The sequence below is a fragment of the Bubalus bubalis genome, chromosome 13, assembly GCF_019923935.1.
Source record: "Bubalus bubalis isolate 160015118507 breed Murrah chromosome 13, NDDB_SH_1, whole genome shotgun sequence".
NCBI lineage: Eukaryota > Metazoa > Chordata > Mammalia > Artiodactyla > Bovidae > Bubalus > Bubalus bubalis.
The window spans coordinates 14047999-14074452 of record NC_059169.1 but is presented as its reverse complement, the minus strand read 5'-3'; the positions used below and the strand labels follow the sequence as shown (position 1 = coordinate 14074452).

Sequence of the window (26454 nt, the reverse complement as noted above, 5' to 3'; positions counted from 1 at the left end):
CTATCAGGGAAGCCCTAAATGTATATATAGGGTTCAGTACTATCCGTGGTTTTGATAACCACGGGGATTTTGGAATGTATGCTCTGAGAATAAGGGGTAACTCCTGTAAACTAAGTATTGTAGCAGACTATCAGAGAGCTTCTAGAAAGTTATTTTAAGTTCATCTAATGATATAGGCAATTATTTAGCAGTAGTGTCCAGGTCCCAATTCACTTGACTAGTTAGTACTTACTGAGCAAGTGCCCAGAAATGGAGTAGTTTAGTTACTGTGGGATGGGGGGAGTTGTGCTGAAATGGAATGGCCAATAGTCAATAGGCTTTACTTTCCCATCTGAAGTTAATGAATTGTGGTTAAGTTTAATTTCTCTTGCTATAGTGTTCCTTTGATTATTGTCCAGTTATTAATGTTTCTTTGTATGGAAATATCTTGGGAACGCAGTCACTTGCTCTTAAGAACAAAAACATCATGTCAGCCATAAATTGATTTTTCAAGATCTTTGGCATACTGCTTTTTAAATTTTTGAAGATAAGTTTTAAAAATCTGATGAGTTTGTGTTATTCGGAGATCTAGAATACGAAGACTCATTTAATCGGCTAGCAGAGGCTTCACCGTAGTGCTCTTTATAGGTGAGATACATGCAGTATAGAACTCTTGGCTTTTGTCTTTGCATTTATAGACAACTTGGGGATATAACACATGTTTTGTGAAGCATCTGTGTTCTCTTGCTACTTGCTCAATGTGGATTTCATGATCTATCTTGTAGTCAGTCCATTGGAAGCACCCTTTAATTTTCTTGTCCATGTAATCTTTGGTTTTATTCACTTGCCAAAATTTGAACTGATTTAAATTCAACCTGGCCAACTGGTTTGTTGAACCTCAGAGCTGATCATGGATGGAGAAAAATGAAGATAACCTTGCTGACAGGTCTCATTTTAAGCATATAGTCTCTTTCCAATGCATACTCAGTACTGCTAACATTCCTACCTACAATTCCTACAGTTCCCTAGTGTTCTTGAAAGTTAGTGTCTCAGACCTTTTCTTCTTTCCTTAAATCTCCAGTTGAAATCCTCCTTTCTTTTCTTCCTCATTCTTTGTTTTTGGCTGCACAAGGTCTTAGTTGTGGCATGTTAGATCTAGTTCCCTGACCAGGGATGGAACCCAGATCCCCTGCATTGGGAATTCAGAGTCTTAGCCACTGGACCACCAGGAAAGTCCCTGTTGCTCATTCTTTGTGACCAGGGGTCCCCAACCTCCAGATCTCATGCCTGTTGATCTGAAGTGAAGCTGACGTGATGATAAAAGAAACAAAGCACGCAATAAATGTGGTGTGCTTGAATCATCCTGAAACTGTCTCCCCTCCCAACCCTACCCGTGGAAAAATTGTCTTCTAGGAAACCTGTCCCTGGTGCTAAAAAGGTTGGGGACTGCTGTTTTAGACTTTGTCTTTATTGAGAAAATGAAAGCCGTCACAGGGAAGTTTCTTCTATGTACCTCTGAATTTAGTAGCCTACCTACCTGCATCTGTACCCATTCTGCTACTTAATGATTAAAAACATTAATGATTAAAAAAAAAAATCCCTCCTCTTGGCCAAATCCAATTTTATCCTTATGGCCTGGATTCCGTTTCCTGTCACCATCTGAACTACTGCTTCTACAGTTGCTGTTTTTCTCCTGCACCATCACTTTCTTCCTCTACTGGGGCATTGATTCAGCACTCCAGTATGCTATAGTGTTTCCGTCTTAAACTGGGCTTTGATGTTACGTGTTGCTGTAGCTACTGAACAGTATCATTGTTTCTCTTGAGAGGGGAACTTCAGAGAGTCCTTGGTAGTCTCTCTTGCTACATCCTCATCTTCTATTCTCTTCTCAACACAGTAGAGCCTGCAAAGCCTTATGTATCTGACTCCTGTTTACTTAGGTCTTTTCTCATCTTAATCTTCTCCTTCACTGGACTCCTGCCACATTAACTTGACTTCCACATGCCCAGCTCATTTCTGATGTAGGTGTCTTTATTCTTATTGTTCCTATACTCTGAAGGTTTCAGAGAACAGCTTTCCAAATGAGCATTCATATTTCAGCCCTGACATACTGTTTAAGAAGCATGCTCTAGGTCAGTTAATAATCTCCCTTTCCCTTTTTGTGTTTTCTTCATAAAACTTAATGTTGTCCTCAATTACTTGATTTGTAGTTCTTGTCTGTCTGCCTCTCTAGAATATAAGCTTTATGGAAAGTGCTCTTAATCTCTATACCTAAACTATGTTGACATGAAGTAGATTTACAATAAATGTTTTCAAAATGGATGAGTGAGGTTGACTGTTCTAACTTTTTTTTAATATGAACGCTTCTAAACTGATTTTCCAAGTTAAAATTCATTGAAAAAGGAAACCCATCACAACATTTATGCTTTCACATTTAACTGAAGCGAAGACTAAAGTCCATTGGAATTGAGCAAACGTGGTTACAATAGATTTTATTTTCCTAGTTTACCCAGGAAGATTTTGGTGCAGACATAGTTCGTATGTACTTGCTACATAACTTAGCCTTGTCTTCCTTTAAGTCTGTGTGTGTGCGCGCGTGCGCGTGCTCAGTTGTTAAGTCTGGCTATGTGTGTGTGCGCGCATGTGCTCCGTTTTAAGTCTGGCTGTGTGTGTGCGCATGTGCTCAGTTGTGTCCGACTCTTTGCAGCAACGTGGACTGTAGCAGAATCCTGGAGCAGGTTGTCATTTCCTCCTCCAGGGGATCTTCCCTCCTCCGGGGAATCTTCCTGTCCCAGGGATCGAACCCGTGTCTCTGCTGTCTCCTGTATTGGCAGGTGGATTCTTTACCACTAGTGCCACCTGGAAACTTTTGGCTTTGAATACTAAAACAGTTTTTAGGTTAGGGTGATTGGAAAGAGATGCTTGCAAGGTCTAGGGGTTCCAGCTCAGTGTATTTTTATTAAAACTGTTTTGTCATTGGTCCTTACTCAACTGTGGAATTGTGAAGATAATGAACTTCCTGTTCTTTGGAGAAGAGCCAGATTCCACTGTGTTCTGTGTTTCTGTCTTGAGACTTCTTTCTCTGACCCGTCTTGCTCTGATCTTGGATTTAGATAGGACCTTTTACAGACAGTACTTTTTTCCCCCCTGCGTTGTGTTCTTTTTCCCCGCCTATGTTCGGTTTTAGAATAATCTTAAAGTTCTCTTTCTTCCTGACACTCAAAAGTGCTCCAGCCTGAACAGCCCCCCGGGCTAGCTTCCCTTCTGCCACCTGGCCTTGGCTTGAGCCTTAGCATCTCTAACCTTTTGTTTTTGACTTTTTCAGTCTGGTTGTTCCAGTCTTGGTTGTGACTCTCAGCACATCATACTTTTTAAGCCCTCAACTTTGTTTTTTAAAATTGTTTTAGTTTTTGCTCTGTAAAAATATGACAGATCTTGGGGGAGCCTGGTGGGCTCCTGTCTCTGGGGTCACACAGAGTTGGACACGACTGAAGTGACTTAGCAGCAGCAGCAGCATTCAATAAATTTTGAGTACCACTTTGTGCAAGGTACTGGACTCGGTGGTATATAAAGAAGAAAAGGCAGTTCATTCTCTCAGGCTTGTTTTGGTCAGGTTTGGGACTTGGCAGGCCAGCTGTGCAGGCCAGCTTATTGAGGCTGGGGGATTGCAGAGTGAAGTCCTGTGCCTGTGAGTGGAGGGATGCACAGGGAAGTAGTGTAGGAGGAGCTGTCCCCGCCTTCTCACCCAATAGTGAGGGAAAGTTTCACAGGGGAACTGCGTGTGAGGGCAGAATCCTGATGGAGGAGGGAACTTTGCCAGGGGGGCAGGTGGGGAAGGCGTTTCTGTGGAACAGCAAGTTGAAAGGGATGCAGCGTGAGAACTGGTGTGTTCAGGGAGGTTCCGCCCGTTCCCTGTGCTGTCTGTGTGTGTCAGTCACTCAGTCATGTTTGTCTCTTTGCGACCCCATCGACTGTAGCCCACCAGGCTCCTCTGTCCATGGAATTCTCCAAGCAATAATACTGGAGTGGGTTGCCATTCCTTACTCCAGGGGATCTTCCCGACCCAGGGATCGAACCTAGGTCTCCCACATTGCAGGCAGATTCTTTAGTGTTTGAGAGTGAGGGGTGAGGAGGCTGGACCCAGATGAGGGACCTGATCATGCAGGATCCTGTTTGCCTTTAGATCTGAAAGGAGTTGGACTGAATCTCTCCAGCGCTGTGCAAACACTGCAGAATTGTTATTAGGAATGCATTTTGGGAGGATTTCTCTGGCTGTAGCAGGGGGCTGGCCTTGGAGGAAGGTGGGGAAATAGCCCAGTTAGGAGGCATGCCCTCTCTCTTGGGGGGAAAGGGGCTACACAGCCACCACTTACACACTGTGGCAGGTTCTATTACGGAAAAGTGACCGAGGTGCACCGGGGGAATAATAATTAATTCTCCCTGGAAAACTGAAATTTGTATAGAGGAAGTGGAACTTATCACATTGTTAGATGGAAGTGATGTTAGATAAGATAGTAACATGATAAGGATCTGAGTTTTAGGTAAAAGGCACAAGAAATGCTGGATACCGCTTTCAATCGTAGAAGGCAAGAGAAGCTTAGTTTGGAGAGGAACTGGACCTCTGGGGTGACAGTATACAAAACTCTTTGGAGAGACACCTCGTTGCTTTATTTGAAGGACTAGTATGAAAGAGCCTAGGTGGATGTTTTGGTCCAACTTATAGAAAAGGTCACGGTAAACCCAACATGGATGCACGGCCTCAGTGACCAAGAAAGTGGCCCTGTGGCTGTGGGAAGCAAGCCTGGGGCTCAGCTCTCAGTGTTGCCGACCCCCAGGGTGTGCTTGTCAGAAAGATCCTCTGCCATGCCTGATTCGCGGGCCCCCATCTGGTGCACGCTGGTGTCGTGGTCATCCAGGTCTTTGGATTTCATCTGCTCATTCAGGTAAAGAGTCTCGGGGAAGTCGCCCAAGTGGGTATTGTCTAGTCAGTAACCAGCTTGTGTAGTTCCCTTAGGCGCTTTTCAGGAGTAACACGTGTTCTGTTGTGTTCCACTGGCTTGCTCTCCGAGTCCTCCTGGTTTAGTTTCTTGATACCCTGAAGAATTTGGGATTCAGCCGCCTTGTTGGCTTGTAGCTTCATCAGTGTCTCCGCATATTCTCTGTCCTCATGAGACTGCTGAAGAAGATATTTGGCATATCCCTCACAGGCACACCGTCAGGATCAAAGCAGCAAGACATGGCCAGGGAGATGCAGGAGGAAAGGAGCGCCAGCTGGATCTGGCAGTTGATGGCGGCCCCGGAGTCCTGGTGGTCGCTTGGGCACATCTGCGAGGGGCTCGGTCGTCGGGCAGGTGGCCGAGGCACCCTCCAGGGTGCCGGGCGGAGGTGTGGCAGTGTGGGTTCGGCCCAGCCTCTGGCAAGCACTGTTGACGCAGGAGACGGCAGTGGCTCTCTGTAGAATGTGTGGCCCGAGGCATCTGGAATAAATAGTTGAAAGAACTTTGCAAATGTACCCTTGGCTCCCACTAAACCTCAGGGTCTACCTGTGAGATTGGAACAGATTGTGGTTAAAATGTTCCATTAAATGATGGGTTGGGTGAGTGAAGCATGCAAGGCTGAGCAACTGTGGAGAGAGAGCTTAGCCTGGTTTATGTGGCGGAAAGGTTTCTGAGTTGTGCTGCAAATAAAGCTAGGCTTTGAAATTGAGTCATGTTCTGACAGTTACCATGAGTCTTCAGGTAGCTTGGGTGACTTCTCTGAGCCTTAGATTCCTCAGTTATCAAAGTATGAAAGAGGTTTACTTTCTAGGTTTGTTGTGAAAATTAAGTGAAATAGATATTCTGAAAATATTCAGCATGTTTTTATTTTTTTATTTCTTAATTTCCTTCTGTGTTACATCTTTCCTGTTAGACATTTTCATGACTGGATAAGGAAGGTGCTGTGACTAATGGTTTAGCTCCTATCCAGATTTCTTCCTCCAGCAATCTGAAATCCTCTACTGAGTACATTGATCTGATTGTCCCTTTGAGAAAATTAAATGGGAGATGTTTGAAATCTTCTTGATAATTGGAAGACTACTTCCTTTACGTGTTGTGAGCACATAGATAAATCCAGCAGCTTGCCTTTGAAATTAATTTAACCAACTGTAATAGACTGGATGGTTAGAGAGTTTAGCCACAGCATTTTCACTGTTCTTACTCGATCCCTAGTTCAGTCTCTTTTTAGTGTCATTTTAACATGTTTTCTGTACACACATTTGTACATGTGATGCACACAGTCTTTTAAACTTTATACTAGCAACTGTAAATATTTATGTGGAGGTAGAGTTTATATTAGAATTTATCTTTAAAAAATCGAAATGAACTGCCTTTAATTGTTTTAACTTCCCTACCCCTATCCCTTAAAAAGATTTAAGTAAGTGAAAGTTGCTCAGTTGTGTCCGACTCTTTGCGACCCCATGGACTGTAGTCAATAGAATTCTCCAGGCCAGAATACTGGAGTGGCTAGCCTTTCCCTTCTGCAGGGGATCTTCTCAACCCAGGGATTGAACCCAGGTACCCTGCATTGCAGGCAGATGCTTTACCAGCTGATCCACAAGGGAAGCCCAAGAATGCTGGAGTGGGTAGCCTATCCTGTCTCCAGGGGATCTTCCCCACCCAGGAATCGAAAACCGGGGTCTCCTGCATTGCAGGCGATTCTCTACCAGCTGAGCTATCAGGGAAGCCCAAAAAGATTTAAAGTAAAACCTTACTGTGTGAAATTTTCTGCATTTACCAAGGTGGGGAATGATATTATGAACCTCCCTGTACTCATCTTCCATGTTAACAATTAACAGCCCCTGACCAATCTTATTCCATCTGTACCTGTGGATTATTTCGGAACATTTTACATGACATCATTTCGTTTATAAATATTTTAGTGTTTATGAAAGATAAGGACTGCTTTGAATTTTAGAATCTATATCATCTAAAAATATTCCCTGCAGTATTTGATTACAATGCTATACCTTTGAACTACAGTCTAACAGAAATGTTTGAGACAGGGTTATTTTGCTGTTCTTTCTTGACTTAACTGGCTGCTTAGTTATAAAATATGTCTTTAGTGTTAACAAATATTCTCTAAAAGTTTTCAGTTTCAAGTGATAATCAGTACATCTTTAACAAAACACATTGCTCAGTTTGTTTTCTTTTTATTGTATAAGCACAGGGATACATTCTTACCAGAGGAAAAAACTAAACCGCACAGAAGTACATACTGTGTCCTTGTTTTAAAGCATCAGTGAAATCTGAACACGTTTACTCTAACGCAGCTTGCTGTCCGTGGTTCACACCACTGCTGTTCTTTCCATTCCTGCCCGCCACTAAGCTGTTTTCCACAAGGCCAGCCAAAGTGATCTTTTTAGAATGTAAATCAGATCGTCAGTTCCTTGCTGAAAACCCATCCAGTGACGTCCCTCTGCTCTTGGAGTGAAACCCAGATTTCTTACCATAGCCTGCAAGGCTAAGTGTGACCCATCCTGCCGGCCGGGAGCCTCTTCTTGATGCCTGAATGTTGAGCTTGGTTCTACCCAAGCCCTCTGCACTTGTTTTGTACTACTTGCCCGATCATATTTTGGCATGCTGGTGGCTTTTTGTCATTTAGGACTGCTCTCCTGCCTTTTATGTTTTAACTCAGGGAGAAGTTATTTGACTCCTAAGCACTATATTAAGCACCGCTTCCTTTCCTCTGGCAGGTGATTTGCTTGTCTGTCTTTATTACACTGCATCCCCACTGCTAGAGCAGTCTGCATGGACACTGGTCTGTTTTTTAATGTGTGTTGCATCCTGTGGATCTGTAAGGATGTCAGTTATCTTCATTTTTAGAATTTTTTGCCTATTTGCTCCACCAATTTTGGTTCCTTAATTCTCTTGTTTGGTATTGGTTTCATAAGGATAGGTTTTAACACTCATTTTTGTTTTTCAGAATTGCTTGTTGCCTGTCTTTGAATTCTGATTGTGAGAGAAGGCTGACTGCCTGTCTGGAGGCTAAGACGTCTTCAGGACCTCTTCCTTCCTTTCCCTGGTTTCAGGTCTCTGGGTCCCCCAGAGAGCTGCAGCCACCTCACGGCATACCTCTCCTGAGAAGGTGTTTGGATATGATTTTGCCCACCAGTCTTATCCTGTCCGTTTTATGTTTTGAGAATTTTTCCAAAATTTCTGTTTTTTAGATGGTCCTCTTCTTCTTAGAAAAGAATTTTGTTTTTCAGTGAGGTTATGGATGTATCTCCTTAAATAAATCTTGTCATTTCTAGAATTTGAGCCTATTGGGAGGTAGGCTCATGTGCTTAGTTAGGTGACTGTTTTTTTCTATTTCCTATGGACTACTTTCTTAAAAAAAATTTTTTTTTTTAAAGATAAGAGGTAATTTCTATCAGGGAGTCATTTCTTCATTGAAAGGATTTAAGTTAAATTTTGTTCTTGGAAAATCTTAAAAATACACCAAATTATAGAAAATAGTATCGTGTACCACTGTGTCCTGTCTGTTCAGTTCGGTCGCTCAGTCGTGTCTGACTCTGTGACCCCATGGACTGCAGCATGCCAGGCCTCCCTGTCCATCACCAGCTCCCGGAGCTTACTCAAACTCACACCCATCGAGTCAGTGATGCCATCCAACCATCTCATCCTCTGTTGTCCCCTTCTCCTCCTGCCTTCAATCTTTCCCAGCATCAGGGTCTTTTCCAGTGAGTCAGTTCTTCGCATCAGGTGGCCAAAGTAGTGGAGTTTTAGCTTGAGCATCCATCCTTCCAATGAATATTCAGGAGTGATTTCCTCTAGGATTGACTGGTTGGGTCTCCTTGCAGTCCAAGGGACTCTCAAGAGTCTTCTCCAACACCACAGTTCAAAAGCATCAATTCTTCGGCACTCAGCTTTCTTTATAGTCCAACTCTCACATCCATACGTGACTACTGGAAAAACCATAACTTTGACTAGACTGACCTTTGTTGGCAAAGTATGTCTCTGCTTTTTAATGTGCTGTCTAGGTTGGTCATAGCTTTTCTTCCACGGAGCAAGCGTCTCTTCGTTTCATGGCTGTGACCTTGTCACCCCACTTCAAAAATTACCAGCACCTGGTGGATGCATTTTGTCTGCACTTTCATCCTCCTCCCCAAGATTAGTTTGGAGGCAGTCCCTGCACATGATATATTCTGTAAATACTTCATTATGTGGTGGAAACTCCAACATGATGCTGGAAAATAGCCTCTCTCCAGAGTCAGTGATTGCCCTGTAGGCTGGGGAGTTCTCATAAAGCTAAAGCCTGTAGGATTCTCCTCGATGCTTTCTTATTCATTTCTGTTAAGGCCGCGATTTTATACAGTGTTCAGTAACGTCTGTTAAGTAAAACGTTAATTTCCATAATCTTCATTATGAAAAGCAGGTTGTATTTTAGGATATGATATGGAATTAGGTGAAACTACAGTTGACTCTCACATTCTGAATATAATCAGTTTCTAAATCTATATAGCATACTGACTTTCTCTGAAGATACAGGTTAGGAGCCTGTGTCTTCATTTTAAATGGGAAAAATAACAGTGCTTTCCTAGTTCACTGGAAACCCCCAACTAATTTCTCCAGATTATATCCACATACTCTTAAATAGGTTAGGCGTTTTCACATTATTGCCCCCAACAAATAGGACTTTGTAGGATCCTGAGTTTTGTTTTTTCTTTTAATTTATTGTATTGAAGTATACTTGATTTACAATAATGTATTAGTTTCTGCTCTACAGCCCAGCGATCCAGTTATACATACATATATATGTATAAATACACATTCTTTTTCATATTCTTTTATGGTTTATCACAAGATATTGAATATAGTCCTCTGTGCTACACAGTGGGCCTTTTTGTTTATCCATTTTATATATAAAATGGTAATCCCAACGTTCCAGTCCATCTGTCCCCCTTGGCAACTACAAGTCTGTTCTCTCTCCCTGTGAGTCTGTTTCTGTAGAAGTAGATAAGTTCATTTGTGTCATATTTTAGATTCCACATTTAAGTGTATGGTATTTGTCTTTCTGACTGACTGCACTTAGTTTGATAATCTCTAGGTCCATGCATGTTGCTGCAAATGGCATTATTTCATTCTTTTTAATGGCTGAGTAGTATTCCATTGTGTATATGTACCACATCTTCTTTATCCGTTCATCTGTCGATGGAGATTTTTAGATTGTTTCCATGTCTTGGTTATTGTGAATAGTGCTGCTATAAACATAGGGGTGCATTTTATCTCTTTGAATTATAGCTTTAGGACCCTGAGTTTTTGAGACCACCAATTTAAGGTTTCCTCCTTCATTCTTTTTTTTTCCCTTCTTCTTTCCTTCCTTATTTAGAGGGCTCCAGCAGGCAACCAGTGTAATAAAACACTACACAGAAACCCAGAAAATGCAGACTGGGCATATGAAAAGCTACTTTGTTTAGTAGGGCGAAGAGTAAGGTAAAGTGTATTTCATTTGGCTTTTTGCTGTATTAGATGAAATCAGAAATTCACTAGCTTTTGGTGATTGAAATGGCAGGCAGTTGTTCATATAGTTTGCTCTGGCTGTCTCCCTGGGCTCCATCTCTTTCTTCACTTGACCCCCGTTCAGACAGTTGACGTAAGTCGCGTGTAGCCTTTTCCTCTCTGGTAATTTTTCTCCGCAGTCTGTTTTCTCTGTTTCCACTGCTGCTACTACATGGTCTAGTCAGCATCATGTTACCTGAGTTACTGTCACTGGGACTTTATTGATTTCCCTCTTTCCTTCTGGCTGTTTACTGGCATCTTCTAGCAGAGAAAGTAAGAGAAAGTAGTGAGAAAGACCCACTCAGTAACGAAGGCATGGTGGAGAGGAGAGCTGGCTGCGGTACTGGACTTTGAGTTCTCGGAAAGCCTCATTAATCTTGAGTTCTTGGCTTTTATAAAGATACGATGTTCTTTGTGTTTGGAATGCTGGATTCCCTCTTCAGGCTTGGCACATAGGTCCATCCTTCTCACTTGTCCTTCAGGGGAGACCTCAGGGAACACCGTGTCCCCCCAACCCAGCACTGTCCAGGAGAACTTTCTGTGATGCTGAGAAATGTTCTCTATTACCCTTACTGTCCCACACACTCGCCATTAGCTAAGCGGCATTTATGCTGTGAGTAGTGAGGCTGACAAATTGAATGTTAAATTTTATTCAGTTTTAACTGTAGGCATTAGGTGCGTCTACTTGTGCCCTCTCAGAGCCCTTTGTGTGTTCCTTCCATCCCAACACTTACTGTATTGTATGCTTTTCCAACATTTTATTGTTAAACATGTTGTAAAGTTGAAACAATTTTATTGTGTACAGTCCTGTACCTATCACCTAAATTCTACTATTAATGTAATTACTACACATGTTTTTAATACATATCTATCTGGGCATTTTTCTATCCATTAGTCCTTTTGAAAAAATAATTTTCAAAATAATATCAGTGCACATGCCCCTAAGTACTTTAACGTGTATGTCATTAGCATTTGTTTTTTGCAGGGGTAAAATTTGTATACAATAAAATGTCCATTTTAAAGTATATACTTGCTGGGTTTTGATAACTGCACGTGCTTGTGCAGCCCTCGCCTCCATCAGGGTTGGAGCACTCTCAGCACCCCAGAGACATTTCTGCTGCTCCTTCCCAGTCCTGTCTCCCACCCTCTCGAGTGATGGCTGTTCAGATTGTTTTCCCTGCAGTGTCTCCTTAGCACACTGAAAAGCTCAACATCACGTTCATTGTGAAAGAGAAATGCTGTGGCCTTTAGTTTCCATATGCACCGTCTACACGCATTTAAACTTTAGAACAACAAAAAGAGCCTATATTCTACCTAACAAGGTGCAGGTCTTCTTGCAAATGAAGAAACGCTCGCCTATATCCTGGTTAAGATGTTTTCAACAGTCACTGGGTTCATTACTGACTGTATTAATTACCACTGTCCTGTTCGGTACTTAGTTATATAAAAACTAAATTGTAAAGTTAATTTCAACAGCTTGTAAATAAAAATGGAAACTGGAGAAAATATGGTTAGTACAGTCGATTCTCTTTATTCATGGTAGTTATACTCCATATGTCATTATGAACGTTGAATTAGCAAATATTAAACCACTGCACGTGGGAGAAAATTCGGGCTTAGGATCCTGCAAGGCCTCAGGTCACTACATGTTTGTCAACAGATCAAAATGTAACCTTGTTTTGTGTGACTTTCTGTTTAAAAATATTTTGTTTAATATAATTGACTAACATTGAATTCATGGCCAGCAGCGTTATCATTCATTTCTGAGTGAAGCTTATCTGACAAACATGTTTTCTTTTCTTGAAAGTGTTTTGCTTGTACCATGTAGCTTGCAGGATCTTATTTCCCCTACTAGGGATTGAACCCACATCCCTGACAGTGGAAGCTCAGAGTCTTAACCATTGGATCACCAGGAATTCCCCAAATGTATTTTTTTGAAAGGCCCAGTATGGTCTCTTGTGTTTAGGAACATTAGGAAGTACTATGCTTGGGGTCCAGTTTTAAACAGTGAAATCAGTGAAAAAGAAGGAAAGTAAAAACCACAGAGGACACTTGTTTATAACACGAGAGCTGACACAGGAAGAAGGAGAATCACCTTGTTTGACTTCAGCTCGGAACACGCTCTTCCAGTGTCCCAGTCTGTTACCGTTCTGCACATACACATGTCCTCAAATGACTGCTAAGGGGCCCTGAATATTAGTTTGGAGATTACAAATGAGTTTTAGGGGGTTACAAATTAATTTTAGTGAGTGGGCCCATTCTGAGACACAATCTGAATTGTGAGGCTTGACTATTTATATACAAATAAACTGATGCTGCTAAGTCACTTCAGTCATGTCCGACTCGGTGCGACCCCATAGATGGCAGTCCACTAGGTTCCTCTGTCCCTGGGATTCTCCAGGCAAGAACACTGGAGTGGGTTGCCATTTCCTTCTCCAATGCATGAAAGTGAAAGGAAAGTCACTCAGTCGTGCCCAACTCTTAGTGACCCCATGGACTGCAGCCTACCAGGCTCCTCCGTCCATGGGATTTTCCAGGCGAGAGTACTGGAGTGGGTTGCCATTGCCTTTTCCGATACAAATAAACAGATGTGTATAAACAAGCAAAGAGAACATGTGCCAAGCCGCTGCATCTTGAGTCTGTAATTAGTCATGAGGTCATAGTTGATATATATGGCATCCTTTGTTAACTTCCTGTCCCATACTTCTCGTGCCTTCTGCTGGAACCTCAGCTCCTCTGGCTTCTTCACCAGATGGTGTAACCGAGACCCTCATTTCTAAAGGGTCTGAGTGCTCAATTGCTCTGTTTTTTGGTTGCTGTAGTTTAAAATTAATCTTTAGTGTTGGGCATGGAAGGACTAAGGCCCCAGAGAGTCCCCTAGGGTCCAGGCATACCCCTCTTTGCCACCATAGCAGCAGAGCCCGCTTCTCCTTGATCAGAAACTCCCTGCAGCTGGGTAGCTTGCTGCCGCTTTATCTCAGCTTCACGCTGCTGGAGGTTTGTATCTTGGAACCAAAACACTCAGCAGCCATTCTAGTGAATTCTAATTCTATAATCCCTTTTGGGGATAACATTTAAAATAAATATTATTTGCTATTTAAATAAAATATTTTAAAATATTGACCAATTCTGGGTGAAATAGATTAATAAATACATAATGTTCAATGCATATTACCCAATATAAGGATTTTCCATGTAACTGAGACTTTTAACTGTAAGTACTGAGAAAAATTTAAGGTAATTTTGACAGAAGATTTTTCTCAATATATTATAGTTCTCTTTAAGTTTGGTGGGCTGTGGTTTTTGTCAAAACTACTCAACTTTGCATTATACCCTGAAAGCAGCATTAAGCCAGGTACAGTGAAGGGGCATGACTGTGTTCCAGTAGAATTTTATTTACAAAAGCAGTTTGCTGACCTCTATTCTAGAAGGTGGGCACACATCAGTTAATGAGACCAGATACAGTATTATATTCTACTCTTCTTGATCTAAAACCTTTAGAATCCATTCCCACGCATGTTCCATCGGTTTCTGCTAGTTTATCAGTAAAGTCTTGCAGTTCTTTTGGTGTATAAACTTTTTGCTTTGAGTTTTTATTGGACTATCATTGCTTTACAATGTTGTTAGTTTCTGCTCTACCTCAGAGTGAATCAGTTACACATATATCCCATCTTTTTTAGATTCCCTTCCCATTTAGGTAACGACAGAGCATTGAGTAGTAAATTGTTTTCTATAGGTCACAGTAATATATGTGCCTGGTGACATCTGGAGTGGTTAGCCATGTCTGAGTGAGCATCGCCTTTCATGGCTTCTGCTCTGAGTGGTTTTCCTTGGAATTTTAAGCAATTGAAGCCGAGGTGCCACTGACGATGGAAGGCAAGCTGCTTCTGTGGGTAAGGCAGGCTCAGAAGGTCTGGGAGGTTAAATTGGTCCGTTTCATATAGGTTACAACCAGATGTCTCCATTTTAAGTTTGAAGGTCCCATTCTTTACTAATATGTTCTAAATACCTTAGGAGAGACTTGGAGAGGCTCTGAATTCAACTCTTGTTTTAATTCAGCGATCCTAAAAATTAAATTTTGTGTTTAATTTCCAGCTAAATCATCGCTATGGCTACAAAACATTAAGAGTTTGTTTTAGGGGCTACCATGGAATCTCTCAGCTAGGAGTTAGCCCTGAGCTTTTCTTCCCTCTTTAGGCACTCCAGTGTGCTCCGAGGAGTCCATCCCACAGTCCTTATTCTCATCATTACTGCCATTATGGTCAAGTGCAGCAGCCACTTGGGTTTCCCAGCCGTGTGTCTCAGTTTGCGGCATGTCAACAGCAAATGATATCTTCATTAATTGATTCTATACCTGCTATAAATTACTAACTCATTTCTCATTGACACAGAATTCAGCAACAGTGCTCAAGCTCAAGGGCATGACCAAACCATTCCTTAAATCCCATTTTTGTGGCTCTGTGTCTTGGAATCACTCCCAATACCAATTGTGTATGAAAGTCTGGTTCTTTTCAGGAGACAGAAACCTCATGGTTATTTTAAAAGAGGAAGTTTAATGTAAAGAACTGTTACGATAGGAGGGTGACTGGAATGGTGTCAAAGGAACTCTGTGGGATAGATAGTCCAGGACCGAGAGGCGGTCCCCCAGGGAAGGGCCAGCCTGGAGGGGGTCCCCTCCCCAAGGCTGGGGTTCACACCTCATGGGAGACAGTGCAGTTGCAGTCCATTTGTTGATAGAAAAGTTTGCTGAGTTGCCGGGGCTAGAGCTGGTCCACAGCAGCTGGGGAAGCAAGAAGCCACCTTCTCAGGTGTGTGGTGTCCTTGTGAGAGGTGGTGTGTGACCGAGGCTCCAGGTGGCCGAGGGACTGGCCCCTGGATGCGTGGCTAGGACAGGGCCCCTCTGGAGGTGGGCCCCCCTGCACACGCCGCGGCAGGGGCCAGAAGAAAGGAACCAGGAGGGGAGCTTCCCGCAGTGCCCCTTCAGCGCCCTTTACTGTCAAAGCCCAGCATTGTGCCAGTGTAAAGAAAAATGCTTACCCACCCCAGTCCATTATTACAGTCCGTACTGGAGCATGGATGTGGACCTGAGAGGCGGCACGTCGGTTGATTATTGGCCTGTCGGTCAGATGATGCTGTTGTACTCCCAGCTCCTCACTAGGTCCGCATTTTGCTCAGAGTGAAACCAAAGCTGAAATCAGGCCCCTCTACTACTCTGACCTCATCTTATTTGTCATCTCCCTTGTTGGTTCTGTGGTGGTCATCCAGACCTCCCTGCTGTTTCTGGAACATACCTGGTAGGCGCCTGACCCCAGGGCCTTCACACTAGGTGGTCGTCCTTCTTGGCAAAGTCTTTTCCTAGATACCTGCATGGTGAGTCCTTGACCACCTTGTTTAATACTGAAAGCCCCACTGCTCCTGACCCCCCACCCAGGCAGCTCTCCTTTTCACCTGCCCTACTTATGTCTGACTCCTGCTGCTGTAATGTCAGGTGCCACGAGTGACTGAGGTTTTTGTTTGTTTCGCTCACTTATCCCAAATACATAGAACAGTGCCTGGTGCCCTGTAGTTGCTCAATAAGTTCTTGATTATTATGCTGCTGCTAAGTCACTTCAGTCGTGTCCGACTCTGTGCGACCTCATAGACGGCAGCTCACCGGTTCCGCCGTCCCTGGGATTCTCCAGGCAAGAACACTGGAATGGGTTGCCATTTCCTTCTCCAATATATGAAAGTGAAAAGTGAAAGTGAAGTCACTCAGTTGTGCCCGACTCTTAGCGACCCCATGGACTGCAGCCCACCAGGCTCCTCCATCCATGGGATTTTCCAGGCAAGAGTACTGGAGTGGGGTGCCAGTGCCTTCTCCGCTTGATTATTATAGTGAATTCTATTTTTTTGTTTGTTTTATTTTTTATTTTTTTTATATAAATTTATTTATTTTAATTGGAGGTTAATTACTTTACAATATTGTATTGGTTTTGCCATACATCAACATGAATCCACCACAGGTGTACACGTGTTCCCCATCCTGAACCCCCCTGCCTCCTCCCTCCCTGTACCATCCCTCTGGGTCATCCCATCGCACCACCAAGCATCCAGTATCATGCATTGAGCCTGGACTGGCCATTCGTTTCATATATGATATTATACATGTTTCAGTGCCATTCTCCCAAATCATCCCACCCTCTCCCTCTCCCACAGAGTCCAAAAGACTGTTCTATACATCTGTGAATTCTAATATTCATTAAAGTGAGATTCTAGTTAAACAAAGCAGTTCTAATTTTGTTGTTGTTGACCAAGAAAGTTTAAGTATTTTTGCTAGTTACTGTGTTATCCAATTTTCCTTGTATTTTGTAGAGTAGGTATGTTCTTTGGACTGATGAGGTTATTAATATGGATATATTTTCAGGTGGCTTATACACTGTAAAATGAAGCCCTGTACTTGATTGTTGCTTTCTTTAGCTCACTTTCAGCTTCTGTGACTTTTTTCATCTGAGTAGATGACTGAAGCAGACAACTATATTTTTAACATTGTATTGGTGAGAGTTCACTTGTGGTTCATGGAAAGTTAATTTGTTATTTTTTTGTTTGACTTTAGGTGCTGAATGTGGAGTAAATGCAGATGTTGAGAAGCATCTGGAATTGGGCAAGAAGCTGCTCGCAGCCGGACAGCTCGCGGACGCGTTGTCTCAGTTTCACGCTGCAGTAGGTTTGTGTCTCGGCGTCCAAACACGCAGTGGCCGTCTTAGTGAATTCTGATTTGTAGCGCTTTTTTGGGATTACGTTTAAAATAAATAGTATTTATGGTTTAAGTAAAGTATTTTAAAATGTTTACGGGATTCTGGGTGAAATAGATTAGTAAAGTAAATACACAACACTTGAGTACATATGGGTCTAACATGAGAACATTTTCAATGTAATCGAGACTCAATAGTCATCCCTGGATAGCCTCAGGGGATTGCTTCCAGGACCCCCTTGGAAGTCAAGATCTGTGGATACTCAAGTCCCTCATATAAAAGGAATGCAGTATTTGGATGTAACCTACACACATCCTCCTGTATACTTTAAATCATCCCTACGTTACTTATAATACATAATATAGTACAAATACTATGTAAATAATAATGCAGATGCTCTGTGAATAGCTCTGAGAAAATTTTTTCCCAAATATTTATATCCGTGGTTGTGGAACCTGCAGGTATGGAGGTACTGTATATATTTTTCTGCCTTCTGAAATAGATTTCACTGAATACAGTTTAATTTTCTTGATGATTTGAGAGCAATGATGTAATAGTTACTTGGAGGTCTTTGGGGGAATCCTGCACTTCATTGCCTGTTCATTGTTGGTTAGACTCCCTCTGCCCCTAAATCTGTTACTTTTTATTGCTTGCTTGTGTCTGCCTGTAGCATCAACTGTCTTTGTAGTGTTTAATCTTACAGGACTATGAGAGATGAGATGACCAGAATAAATGTTAATAGGGTGTGAATGAGGTCTTAAAGGTTTTCTTATGAGTCACTATATAAGCTTTTTGACATTGATACTCTTCATTCCTTTTTAATTTACTTATATAGTCTCACCTTTATTTGGGGTGGTTAAGAGTGACAAGTCAACCTGCAGAGTAAGGAGTGAAACGTTTTTAATCAGATACAGTTCTGCTCACTAAAAGAATTACTCTATTATAATTTACTATATAAGTAAAAAGTAGGTTTTGGCTTGGTGATGTTTTTCTTCATGCTTTTTAGATTTTTATTACTGATGTTACTAACTCTCTGGAATAATAGGAAACCCAGATTTTAATCATAGCTTTGCCACTTGATAATTCTGTGACATTGGTCAAGTTATGTAAGAAAATGTAGGCTTAAATAAGAAGTGACCTGCATGTTCCCAGCAGTTTTTACCCTGCCACTCAAAAAAGGGCATTCTGTGAAGATTAGATGAGAGAACTGTGTATAAAGATTTCTTTGAAAATATGGGACAATCACATGTGTAAGGAATATAGAAATACTGTGTCTTTGAAAGTTAAGACGTTTCTAAAAACAGAGTTAGTGTGTTAATAGGGTTTTCTTAACTATGTGCACTTTTGATGATGAGCTGGCCTTGGAAAGTCACAGTTTGTTGGCGTGACCGACTGTACTAGTTAACTTTTTGCTAGAGGCCTGTGCTGTGTGGCCGGGTGTCCCAAGCCCACACTTTCCCCGTGATTTGAGTTGTCTTCATTGCTGCAGCATGGCAGTTATTGCCTTAGATAATGCAAGTCTTAAAAAATATTCTTTCTTGCTACTGCGAGGATAGTTGCAGAAACATGTATGTCTGCCGGGGTCCAGCCCCAGCGGATCCAGGGAATTCAAAGGGGAGACGGCATCGGCGATGAGGAAACAACAGCTTATTTAAATGTTAATTAAAGATATAAAGAGTGGTTAAATAAGGATAGCTCAGTGAGGAAATTCAGCAGAGAAAAGAGGCTGAATAATTCAGCCAGAAGGTGAGAGAAAGAACGACATGGGGAGACCAAGCTTTAGTGAACAAGGCCCGCACTTTATTTTCCAAAGTAGTTTTTATACCTTAAATTATGCATAGAGGATAATGGGGGAAGGCGTAGAGTCATGCAGTAAGCCAGGCTTTCTTCCTGCAAACTTATATGCAAAAGTTTAGGTGATTTGCATCATCTTCTGGCCCAGAGGCCTGTTAACATTTTAAGACCCTTTCTTCAGAAAACTTATTTTTCTCTAAAGGTGATTAGTCAGGCGCCACCCTCAAAGCATTAGATAAAGTTGCATTCCTACAGGGCAAAGATGTGGTGGGCTATAACAATAAAAAGAATTAACTCAAGGGTCCAAGGTTACAAACATTAAAGCTACTACTTACACCAATTATATAAATCAATACACTTCCAGGGACACAGCCGGTAAGGGATATGGAAACTTAGCAGTAAACATTGGCCCAACAAGTGAAAAACCCTTTACCAATACAATTTCTAATCAATCTTTTAACTGCTCAAAGGAATCTGTATTTAGACAGTTTAGAACATCTCATGCCTCTCACAGTTGGGAGGCTCTGAACAGTCACATGTGGCCGGAAAAACCTATTCAGGCAGGCTAGAGGACTTCCAAAGGAGTTTGTAGGTTGAAACACTATCACACCCAGGAACTTTATTAACTGGAGCTGTAAGTTAACTCTTTTTTCAGAGAGAGGTAGTGGGGGACAGCCCCCCGTAAAGTCAGAGGTGTAGGTGAGAGCACAAAGCAGAAGGTAGGCAGACTCTGGTTTTGGGGGCAGATGCGCGAGAACTTCCAGGGGGACTCCTGAGGCTCGATCCTGCCTTTGCATATGCCAAGCCTACTTCCTTGTGACCTTTGCCACCGGCGGAGCTCCTCACACCGGCTCCGGCAGACGTCTACTTATTTTGTACTTTATTATTTGCTTTCATTAATCTCACAAATTAATAGGAACATTAAGGGCCATGGCATATTGTTAACGTCGTTTAAAATGACTGCCTGTTTTTCTTTAGCTTCACTACCATACAAGAATTCCACGGATGGCTCTTCTCCAAAAATACCCAATAGAATATTTATTGTCTACACTGAAAGGCATAAATTAGTAACGCTAAAACATGGTAATTTATTTGTGAAATTCAGAAAAGGGATAGGGTGAGACACTGCTAATGCATTCAGAATTTGAATAGTAATGTCATTCTCTTCATGGTAATTTGGCAAGTAGCAGTGATTCTCAAATGGTACACTTCCTAGAATTTGAGGAAGACCTGTATGTTTTGAGACAATCATCATTTTAGTTTATATAAAACACTGATGTTTTATAATTAACTGTAGAAAATAGACTTTAAATTATAGTTGATGGGAATATATAGTAGATTGGGATGGGGTGATGTGGTATCATGGCCTGTTGAATCTTTGTAAGAGGTGTTTGTTTATGAGAAAAGAGCTGTAGGTCTTCTATTTCAGTTATCTTATTTACAAAATATCAAATTTAGTGTGGCCATGTTCACTGCTTCAGATAACCAGTGACTTAGTGAGAGCCTCTTGCCAACAGTGAGTTAGTCCAGGTCTCCTGACCTTTAGACCAGCAGGTTGTGCAGTTACTGTAGTTACTGTTGTAGATCAAAGAGCTGTCCTGCTCTAAAAGGTACAATTTTTGTATGTGTGTGTGTGGTAAAATATCACCCATAATTTTAGTTCAGTTTAGTCACTCAGTTGTGTCTGACTGTTTGTGACCACATGGACTGCAGGACACCACGCTTCCCTGTCCGTCACCAACTTCCGGAGCTTACTCAAAATCATGTCTATTGAGTTGGTGAAGCCATCCAGCCACCTCATCCTCTGTTGTCCCCTTGTCCTCCCACCTCCAATCTTTCCCAGCCTCAGGGTCTTTTCAGATGACTCAGTTCTTCGCATGAGGTGGCCAAAGTAGTGGAGTTTCAGCTTCAGCATCAGTCCTTCCAGTGAACGCCAAGGACTGATCTCCTTTAGGATGGACTGGTTGGATCTCTTTGCAGTCCAAGGGACTCTCAAGAGTCTTCTCCAACACCACAGTTCAAAAGCATCAGTTCGTCGGCGCTCAGCTTTCTTTATAGTCCAACTCTCACATCCATACATGACTACTGGAAAAACCATAGCCTTGACTAGCCAGACCTTTGTTGGTGAAGTAATTTCTCTGCTTTTTAAAATACTGTCTAGGTTGGCCATAGCTTTTCTTCCAAGTAGCAAGTGTCTTTTAATTTCATGGCTGCAGTAACCATCTGCAGTGATTTTGGAGAAAATAAAGTCTGTCACTGTTTCCATTGTTTCCCCATCTATTTGCCATGAAGTGATGGGACCGGATGCCATGGTCTTAGTTTTCTGAATGTTGAGTTTTAAGCCAACTTTTTTACTCTCCTTTTTCACTTTGGTCAAGAGGCTCTTTAGTTCATCTTCACTTTCTGCCATAAGGGTGGTGTCATCTGCATATCTGAGGTTATTGATATTTCTCCCGGCAGTCTTGATTCCAGCTTGTGCTTCCTCCAGCCCAGCGTTTCTCATGATGTACTCTGCATATAAGTTAAATAAGCAGGGTGACAACATACAGCCTTAACATACTCCTTTCCCGATTTGGAACCAGTCTGTTGTTCCATGTCCAGTTGTAACTGTTGCTTCTTGACCTGCATACAGATTTCTCAGGAGGCAGGTCAGGTGGTCTGGTATTCCCATCTCTTTAAGAATTTTCCTCAGTTTGTTGTGATCCACAGTCAAAGGCTTTGGCATAGTCAATAAAGCAGAAGTAGATGTTTTTCTGGAACACTCTTGCTTTTTCGAAGATCCAACAGATGTTGGCAATTTGATCTCTGGTCCCTCTGCCTTTTCTAAGTCCAGCTTGAACATCTGAAAGTTCATGGTTCACGTACTGTTGAAGCCTGGCTTGGAGAATTTTGAGCATTACTTTACTAGCGTGTGAGATGAGTGCAATTGTGCAGTAGTTTGAGCATTCTTTGGCATTGCCTTTCTTTGGGATTGGAATGAAAACTGATCTTTCCAGTCCTGTGGCCACTGCTGAGTTTTCTAAATTTGCTGACATACTGAGTGCAGCACCTTCATAGCTTCATCTTTTAGGATTTGAAATAGCTCAAATGGAATTCTATCACCTCCACTAGCTTTGTTTGTAGTGATGCTTCCTAAGGCCCACTTGATTTTGAATTCCAGGATGTCTGGCTCTAGGTGAGTGATCACACCATCATGGTTATCTGAGTCATGAAGATCTTTTTTATATAGTTCTTCTGTGTATTCTTGCCACCTCTTCTTAATATCTTCTGCTTCTGTTAGGTCCCTACCATTTCTGTCCTTTATTGAGCCCATCTTTGCATGAAATGTTCCCTAGTCTCTATTTTCTTGAAGAGATCTCTGGTCTTTCCCATTCTATTGTTTTCCTCTATTTCTTTGCACTGATCACTGAAGAAGGCTTTCTTATCTCTCCTTGCTATTCTTTGGAAGTCTGCTTTCAAATGAGTATATCTTTCCTTTTCTCCTTTGCCTTTTGCTTCTCTTCATTTCACAGCTATGTGTAAGGCCTCCTCAGACAGCCATTTTGTCTTTTTGCATTTCTTTTTCTTGGGCATGGTCTTGATCACTGCCTCCTGTACAGCGTCACAAACCTCTGTCCATAGTTCTAAAATATCACCCATAATTTAGTACATTGCTTTAAACTGACTATATAAAAAATTCATTAAATGTTTATGCTTCCAGACTTCTAAATTTCATAATGTACTTTATCTTTTTAACTTTTCCTGTGATTAGAAATTGATGTTAGAGTTTGTAATGTAATTTGGGTAGTGGCATCAGGTGTATCAAGGCATCATTTTTTATTATAATGTTATAGCTGACAGTATTTATGGTTGTGGCATCCTTTTCTCATTTTCATTTTTGAAAAATTACGTGGTTTACATTTTGAAAATTACTTATGCATGGTGTATTTTATAAATGCATTTTTACACAGAAAAATGTTTATGTATTAAAACTCAGTAGCAGCACAGATAACTATAGTACAGATCTGTCTGTGATGTGGTTTCTGCATCTGGCATATAGATATTTTTTGGCAGGAGTTTTAAGATTTGGAACTGTTTGGGTTGGAAACTGTGATTTAAGAAGAGTGTTGGTGTCACTTTTTAAATAGTCTTCTGAAACAGTTGCATCTATTTCACTTTTTTTTTTTAATATTTATTTATTGATTTGGCTGCATCAGGTCTCAGCTGGGGACACATGGGGTCTTCATTGGGCCCTCAGGCTTAGTTGCTCTGTGACATATGGGATCTTAGTTCCCCATGAGGGGTCAGACCCACATCCCCTGCACTGCAAGGCCGATTCTTAACCACTGGACCACCAGGGAAGTTTCGCCTCTGTTTCAGTTTTATGGAGTAGTCAGACACAGGTTTTGTTTCGAGATTTTATCCTTAAGAAAGCGCAGTGCGGGTTTCCTGCAGTGAGGATGCTCTGCCTCTCATCTCTGCAGCGTGGTCTTAACGTGGACAGTGACACTAGGGGCTGAAGCATTTCTTTGGTAGACCCTGCAGAATGTCTTAGGTATATCTGGTATGAATGAATGTCTAAAGTGGTGGATTAAATGGTGGACACGAATGAAATGATAGATTTCTTCAATTGCTTGGTAGGAAAACCAGTATCACACTTAACATAATTTTGCTAAATCCATAGCTGCATTCATTTGGTACTTAAACATATTGTGGTGCTTTCTCATTGAATTTAAACTCCACTTGTGAAAAGGGGATGAACATTACTCTTCACATTTACACAAAAGAGAGCAAAGAGTATTCTAGTGACTTGCCGAAGGTCACATTCCAGTGCAGAAGATTGTAAACTTCTTAAGGATAGGTATTACCTTACTGTTGTTACTATTATTACTATTTTAGTCTCTGGTGGTGCTGAATAAAAGTTTGAATGAATGAAGGGATAGAGTTGGGTTAGCTGAGAGCAAGAATGAAAAGGTTTTTTTAAAATTAATTAATTTGTTTTAATTGGAGGCTAATTACTTTATAATATTGTGGTGGTTTTTGCCATCCATTGACATGAATCAGCCACGGGTGTACATGTGTCCCCCATCCCGAACCCCCCTCGCACCTCCCTCCCCACCCCATCCCTCTGGGTCGTCTCAGTGCACCGGCTTTGAGTGCCCTGTTTCATCTGTCGAACTTGGACTGGTGATCTATTTCACATATGGTAGTATACACATTTCACTGCTAAGGAATGAAAAGTTTTTGTACCTCCACAAGGGTGGTGTTGTTTCTGCCTCCTGTGCCCCCATTTACAGCATCATTTGTAATTGGCTTTCTGATGTTTTTCTCCAGATAGTAGTTGTATTTTTCTTTATTAGAGCTAATTTTCTCATATTTGAATTGTTCGACAGTTTTAGGATTAGACTTTCATTTCTCATATTCAAATTTTGAATAAACTAGTAAAACACTTGACATGTTTTCAAATGAAGTCTAATACTTCCAAATGTAGGCTTGCATATAATTTAAATAATGAACTGTATTGTATTTGGATGGATAATAGGGCAAGTTATTATTTTCAATGTTATCAAATCTTATAATGTGAGAAACTAAGCATGTTTCTTAAACCAGTTCTTGTTCAGCTGCTCCATCATGTATAATGATATAGAAATGGGCACGGGTTCTGGGAAGTGATAGTATTTAAGATGAAGAACCAGGAGAGGCTGCTTCGATTTGCCATTTAAGTGACCCTGTATCACTGAGCACATCAAATCTTGATTCCTAGGTTGAGCCACTGACATTTGATTCCTTATTTTTAATAGGTTCAGTGTTATAAATTGGGCTTCCAATCCCATTTCATATCTTAAAATACCTAAAAACTGAATAGTAAAATAAGGGAAAGTGAATGCCCCCCAAAATTTTTATATAGACTTTTTATATGGGGATATCAAATACTTAATAAAAAGCTTTTTCACCCATAATCTTCTCTGAAGGTTTTTCTGCATAAAAACATTTGACCATGTTTTTCCCTGGCTGCCTCATTGTTTCACTTTTTTATTGTAGTAAAATACACAAATCAGAATTCGCCATTGTAACCATTTTTAAGCATGTGGTTCAGCGGCATGAGGCGCATCGGCATTGTGGTGCGGCCATCACCACCATCCGTCTCCAGAACTTGTTCATGATGTCAGAGTGAAGCTCTGTGCCCATTATGCAGCTGTTTCCATTTCTGATCCCTCTCTCTTCTCAGACTTGGGCAGCCACCACTCTGTCTGTCTTTCAAAATTTGACCACTCTCGGTACCTCATAGAAGTGGAAACATACACTATTTGTCTTTTGTGTCTGGCTTATTCCACTTAGGATAGTGTCTTCAGGGTTCATTCATACTGTAGCGTTTGTCAGAATTCCTTTTTGAAGGCCGAATCATACTCCGTTGTCTGTATATGCCACGTTTTTGTCCACTCGCCTGCCCGTGGGCATTTAGCTTGTTTCCACCATTGGGCTGTTGTGAATAATGCTGCTCTGAATACGGGTAGACAGTTACCAGCTTTCAATTCCTCTTCTTCAGGGTTGTACCTAATAGTTTGTACCGCTTGGTCCCCTACCTCTGTGTTGCCCCTCCCGTCTTCCCTCTTCCCGCTGGTAACCGTTAGCTTGTTCAATGTATCTGTGAGTCTAGTTAGAACTAGTTCGTTGTATTTTTTAAGATTCCATATGTCAGTGATATTATACAGTATTTGTCTTTCTCTGTCTGACTTAGTTCACTTAGCCTAATGCCCTCCCAGCCCATTCATATTGCTGCAAATGGCACGATTTCATTGTTTTTTACACCACATCTTCTGTATCCATCATCTGTTCATGGGCACTTAGATTGTTTCCACGTCTTGGCAATCAGCTTTCATTTCTTTTGAATAGGTACACCTAGAATGGAATCGTTGGTTCACATGGTAATTTTGTGTTTGGTTTGGAGGCCCCTCTCTGCTGCTGTTCACAGTGGCCGCACCATTTCACATTCCCTCCTGCAGTGCACAAGGGCTCCCACCTCCACGTCCTCGCCCGTACCTTCCACCTTTCTTTCCTTCCTCCCTTTTTCCCTCCCTCCTTCCCCCCCCTTCTTCTCTTTCTTTCTCCTCCTCCTCTTTCCCTTTCCCTTCCTTTCCTTTTTCTTTTCTGGCTGCTTGCCTTCTTTCAGATGTTGTTACTGACTCTCACCTTGCTCTCTGCTCTCACTCTCCTGTCCATTCTCCATCCTGTGGTCCATACCCTTATTTCTTCACTGCCGTTTTAGTTGGAGTTTGGGAAAGAGCAGGGATTGCACATTCAGTGTATCATTGTAACTGGGTCTATACTATTCTAAATGTGAATAAGTGTAGAGTCTATATTCTCAGTCAGTATTTCATTTAAGAAAATTTCAACAAAGACAAACATAATTGCATATTTATAAAAGTTGAGTT

General features: G+C 41.6%; 1 protein-coding gene across 2 annotated transcripts in view; it reads left to right on the top strand.

Annotated features, from left to right (window-relative positions):
- Positions 1-26454, top strand: part of DNAJC3 (DnaJ heat shock protein family (Hsp40) member C3) — a 63206-nt gene that overhangs the window by 4465 nt on the left and 32287 nt on the right. For both annotated transcript variants that reach the window (XM_006074282.4, XM_025262670.3), the window contains exon 2: positions 17110-17220. In XM_006074282.4, coding sequence (XP_006074344.1) covers positions 17110-17220 — 111 coding nt within the window. The remainder of the gene's footprint in view (positions 1-17109; positions 17221-26454) is intronic.